The 6,000-nt window shown below is 34.2% G+C and overlaps 1 protein-coding gene across 2 annotated transcripts in view; it reads left to right on the forward strand.

The window, feature by feature from the left end:
* LOC118184320 (uncharacterized) overlaps positions 1-5,308 on the forward strand; it is a 105,929-nt gene extending 100,621 nt beyond the window's left edge. For both annotated transcript variants that reach the window (XM_035353973.2, XM_035353974.2), the window contains exon 6: positions 4,331-5,308. In XM_035353973.2, coding sequence (XP_035209864.1) covers positions 4,331-4,630 — 300 coding nt within the window. In that variant the 3' untranslated portion in view covers positions 4,631-5,308. The remainder of the gene's footprint in view (positions 1-4,330) is intronic.
* The last annotated feature ends 692 nt before the right edge of the window (positions 5,309-6,000 follow it).

Below are 6,000 nucleotides of genomic sequence, written 5' to 3' on the forward strand. Positions count from 1 at the left end.
AAAGTTGAAATAAAAGCGAAGTGGATAACTTGTTTTCAACGTGTGTTCATAAATGGGGTGAAATTAATTATTTATAATGTCCCTTTTTACAAGCTTAATTTTTAGGCTGGCCTAATTTCAAATTCTTATTTCTGGTACAAAAGTGCGTAGGAGAAGGAGGAAACAAAATTTCATAAATTCATTAAAGCTCTTAATTATGGCTATAAATACAGGAATTTTCCTGGAAATGACAAACGTATAACGAATAAAAAGCATTTAAAATTACAGTTTTCGCAAACTGGGAAAGAGTAAAGAAGTTTTTTTAAAGCAGATTTCATCTCGTTTTGTTAAATTTTATTGCTAAAGCTGTGTTCTATTTAACGATCTCAGAATTGTGTGTATAAAAATAAAAGTATGTTTTTTCGAAATAATAAAATGTAGCATAAAAAATAAGAAGGTTTATAGGAAATGAATAAATAGTTATTTGAAGCACTTGAATGAAATTTTCAAATTTCTGTTGCCTGGACAAATTGCATGAATAGCAAAAACGAATTTGTCTTCAATGTAAAAATATCATGACTTTTACATTTTAGTAGGGGGTAAATGCTTATATCATTGTAGTATCGAGCCGTTGTTGGTTTATGGTCTTACACACAATTAATGGACTCGGATTAAACTTATGAATTTAATCAGACACACAACGTAAACTATATACACTTCTATATTCTACCAACTGATGTATTTCCACAAATAGAAATACATCAGTTGATAGAATTGTTAAAAATTACCACACTGAGCATCCCGCCTCTTCCACCGAAAGACTCCAATTCACCCTTTTCCGACCCAGAGGACGCTACCTCTTTTCGGGATAATAATTTTGAGGACTACATTCATATTCAGTAACAACATATGTCTTTTGCGCATGCGATGACTATTGAATTGAATTGCTGGCCTTTCAATGATGATACCAAGCATTAAGTTGTGTTCTATCAAGCTGTGTCTATTAAGCTCTGTTCTAGCAGTGATACCATCCCTTAATCTCAGCTGAAGTAGTATTTCTGAAATAGCACATGGTTGCAGAACTTTAAAAAGAATTGCCTAGCAAATCCGATATATCATATGTGTGATTCAGCTTTGGTAATTAAACAAGCTTTTTATAATTATTTTATTTTCTGGATATAATCTAGTCATACAACTTCCTGAGGGCTAACTTTACTGTTCAAATGAATGAATCCTACGAGTAGAATTTTTACATGGAATAGCAGTTACTCGATCATCAGAAAATACCTAAAACTCAGTGCAGCCGTTCATTATTGTTATGCGTGCCTGCAGTTACAAAACACCACATTTGTAGCATATATTTTTATAAGAGTTTGTCACAATTATCATTATTCAGGTCCTTTCTATAGCAAAAATTTACATCATTGATATTCAACTGACAAAAAATTATATCTTTGATTTAGGATTCACGTATGATATTCACGAGCTCAATTTACCTGGGTTATTTCTGAAAACGTGAGAGGGATATAACTAAGTGAATATTTCTTACGCAATAGACAGACAAAACTAACTAGTTATTTTGCGCTCAACAGACCCTTTTGTGAAACCTGTGCAACACAGTTTAACGCCATTTTGTAAACAGGAAAAACAGAACTTAGTTATCTCTGTTTCCGAACAATAGTGCTTTGATACAAAACATTATCATTGGCCGTAGATTTAATCCTCCATAGCATTTTCGGAAACAATCGGATTTTTTATATGATCTTGAAACTTGTGAATTGCTTTCATCCATTACGTTGTTTCCCTACTACATCGGCTTTCAGTATGCACACAATCCTACCCAGACTCCGTTGAAAAAATAAATGCATCCAGAAAAATATCGAGCCACAACTACGAAACCCGGTTTGCAAATGTGGATTGGAGAGTTGTGTAAATGGTTAATTTTGCAGCACCAGATGATAATGTAGTGCGATTCAACGCGCGTCTGAAGTGCGCAGCTGGTAGAAAGTGAAAGGGCAGGTGCGGCGAGTGATGAGCATTTACAACCGCGCTGACGGGCTTGGATATACGACATTGTAACGAAAGATGCCTTTAAGATGTAATCGATGGCGTTACAAACAGTTGTCAGATTTTGAGAGGTAATCGCATCATAGGACTAAAAGAGGCCGGTTTGTCGAATAGACAGAACTTCCGGCACATTGTTCGAAGCGAAATGATCGCTGTCCTTTGCTGAAGCCAGTTGTTCAGTGAAGGCATATTCAATCGTCTTAGTAGCTGTGGACATCCTAGAGCCACCAATGCACGAGAGGATCGCGCAGTTAGAAGAGTTGCCACGTCCGCATAAACATTTACTCTATCTTCGATTCAACACCATTTGTCATCTCGCAGGGATTCCGGGACATCCAGAGATTCATTTCACAGAAGACTAATAACTCTGGGTTCATAAGATGCTTACCATTCATACTGCACTATAAGCGGTGTCGTCTTGCATGGCGCCGCTATCTTTCAAGCTGTACACGATCCGATTGGAGAAACGTGATCTTCAGCGTCGAATCACTTTTTTCTCAAAGATGATGACCGCCGCATACGTGTCTGGAGACGAAGAGGTGAATGGTCCTATGTACCATTTGTTATCGAGCGACAGATAGCCAGAACACACGGTGTGACAGTCTGGGCAACGATCAGATGCGACAGCCGTTCACTATTAATCGTGCTGTGAGATACTCTGAGTGCTTTCAGATATGTTGATGAATCATTTTGCAGCCAATCATACTGCCTATGCTAGTAGGCCGTCCAGGTTCTGTTTTCCAGCAGACTGCGCTCGGCTACATACAGCATGAAATTCCCTACAGTGTTTTAGACGTGTTATTGTCTTCGACTGGCCTGCCAGGTCTCCAGATCTGTTATCTACTAAATATGTTTGGAATATGTTGGACAAGAAATTCAACAGTGTACAAATACGTCCCAACTCGCTGACTAGTTGCTGTATTTAAGATATAGCCTACCGTAGAGGGACATTGGTAACTTCATAGATTTCATGTCCAACCGAATATCTGCTTGTTCAGCTGCCAAAATTGGTTTAACCACCTACTGCTTTTTCCATTCTTTGTATAAACGCCTTTTTCTCCCTAGTTTTTGATCATTTATTCGTCTAATCGAACACTATAGTACCGCCGAGTTTCGTAATTCTGACTCTGTTCTTTCTGGGTGCTTACAACTGTTTTTGCAACTGAGTGTATTTTAGATTTCTGACAGTCTTTTCTATTTGTTGCATTTGTATATACTGCGGTTACCTCAAGTTTCATGCGGCATTTATGTCACTTCACAATATGCAATAGTTTGAGTGATATATTTATATGGCTTGAGTCAAGTAAAGGTCTTCGCTGCGATTGTGGAACTATTATTTATTTCAATTTCATTAGCATTATTATAATAAATGTACTATAGGCATAAGTGTTATAATTTATTTCCAACATTTCATTTGCTGCGGTGACTTTTTAATTATTTAGCTATTGTTCATGTTATTGAGTCACGTACTTTTTGTGAACAAGGATTTCACTTATTCATCTTGCTTTAAGTGATATAAAAATATTAGTTAGCATTATTCTTTGAGTTGTATCGTATTTCCAAGATGTGGTAAGCATAATACGCTACGGTGAAAAGTATTTCGAACGAAAACGACTGAGTGCTATTGTCACGCAGAGTTTCATTGGTACATACGGTTAGAAACGCTACAACATCGAATTATCTACAAAGCAGTAATTATTTTTATGTTAATGTCTTCATCTTGAAAATTTCTTTACATATTTTTCTTTTAAAAAAAATTTAATAATTATTTTGTAACATAAATGAATGAGCAGTTTAAGCATAAAACAATACATCTTTCATAGTATTAAAATGTTTTATAATTGTTAACTTTTTACAGTGTCAGTTTGGACGCTCTTAGCACACAAAATATACTCCTTCCACACGTCTGTAAGACCCATTAGCGGCCGAACGGTAAAGTCGCGTATCATGGATTGTTTGGCGGGAGATTTAAATCCTGACGAGCGGGTGGCTGCATGGGCATTTTCGTGGTTTCCGCCATGTATAACGTGCGTACTACTCAGTTTCCCTTGAAACGTCCTCCACGAAGGCATCCTTCTTCTTAGAAGGCAGATAGCCCTCGAGTGTTTTGTCATCATCAAATAAACTAAAACAAATAAATAGGCAGGTATAAATGTGCATTTTTCGAAACCTAGTATCAGGAAACTATAAAGGTTTATACTATTAAAAATTATTATTAATTTTTTTTTTTTTTTTAGATTTGTTATAAAAAGTTAATATCTTTTTTCCTTTACTTTTTTTTCAGATGCTGTTATCCCGATGTTGTATTTTTCTGGACACTCTTGTGATACGCGATTTCATATCTACTGCCACAGTGTTATTGTTGGCAAATCAGAGCAGGAACTTGCGTCGCCTTCTGGTGAGAAGGAATGCTTTTATTAGGAAATGTGATTGGCCTCATAATCCTGAATGGACAGACACATTTTACAGTTGGTTGCGTACAACTTCCGGATCTTATGAAAAGACAGCGCAGGAAGTTTCAAGGATGTTAGGATGCAAGTGGCTACCACTGAGTGATGAAGAATTTCAGAGACTTAAAATATAATTAACTGCACTAATGCAAAATTTATTAATTTTATTTTTATATATAAGTCATTTTGTAAAATTTATTCTCATAAAGCTATTTTCATAAATAAACATCAATAATTTTAATCGATAATTGATTATTAGAAATAAAAGAAATGAAGGTGATTAAGATGCACCAAATTTATGAATACAAAGAAAAAATATATTTTGACATATTTTTAATCACTTTTGGCAAATATTTTATAAAGTTAACAGAACAAGACATATATCTAAGGTTTTAATGGTGTACTTATGTGCACCAAAAAGTGTATTCTAACCAAAAAAGTAATTTTAACTTTTAGTCCGTATTTCAGTGGTAGGTTTAATTCGACTGAAGTAAAGAAATGTGTTTCAGTGGTTGATTTTAAATGAGTTAGTAGATGGTATGTATAATTTATGTATAGATGTTTAAAATAATGTGAGTCGATATACATCCTTTATGAACCGATATCTGACCTGCATGACGTCATCAATATCCATTCCTTTTTTATCCTTATTATTCCAAATGTTTTGTGGTCACGTATCTTTCCCAAATTTTGTATGTTTTTCATGCAAAAGAAATGTAATAAGGATATGTAATATAGTAAATATCATTTAAAGAGTGATGTTGTGAGTAATTCAATTTCTACTGAATAATAAAGACATGTTATTGTTTGTATTCCTCGTTTTTGTAGTTTTTTAAACATCATGTGTTTCGGATAAAATCCTTTTGAACGAAGTTTTTTGAAAATTGTAATCTCAGTTAAGTAGCATATGATTTATTGAATGCTAAAAAGCAAGCGGATACCAAAATTTAAGATAAGTCATGTGTTTAAACATTTCCTTGTAAGCGGGAGTTATTTTAAAGAGGTAAGTTAAAATAAAGTACTTAAACATACAAGACGCATAAATTAAGATAAGCGAATATCTTTATGGAATTTCCTTAAATATTTCTAATATTTTAGTTTCGTATATATAGATAAGATTGAAATTTTTTTCATCCAGATATCATGCAGATTCTTATATTTCGTAAAGCAATTAATTCAATGTTTTTTTAGTCCAAAGGGACTTGAGTCCCGAAGGACTATTGCTTTCGTTTTGGCATTTTGCGTCGGACTCCTATAAATGTCGGTTCACTTTTCAAACTGTTGCCATAAAATGTTAGAGTCCTGCATTATATTTGAAGAAATTAAATAATGAAAATCTGCGTAAATGTATGTATATTTCTCACATTGTCATAAAATAACGGTACATAGAGTCATCGAATTTTGAATAACGTAATCCTCCAACGAATATGAGCATGTGGAAGACCAAATTTGAAATTTGGAATTTGTTTTATGATCGATTTCCTATTTTTTAAAACTTTGACGA

This window comes from Stegodyphus dumicola, chromosome 3 (assembly GCF_044657685.1).
Source record: "Stegodyphus dumicola isolate Sdum_Otavi_A_Nest chromosome 3, ASM4465768v1".
Taxonomy (NCBI): Eukaryota; Metazoa; Arthropoda; class Arachnida; order Araneae; family Eresidae; genus Stegodyphus; species Stegodyphus dumicola.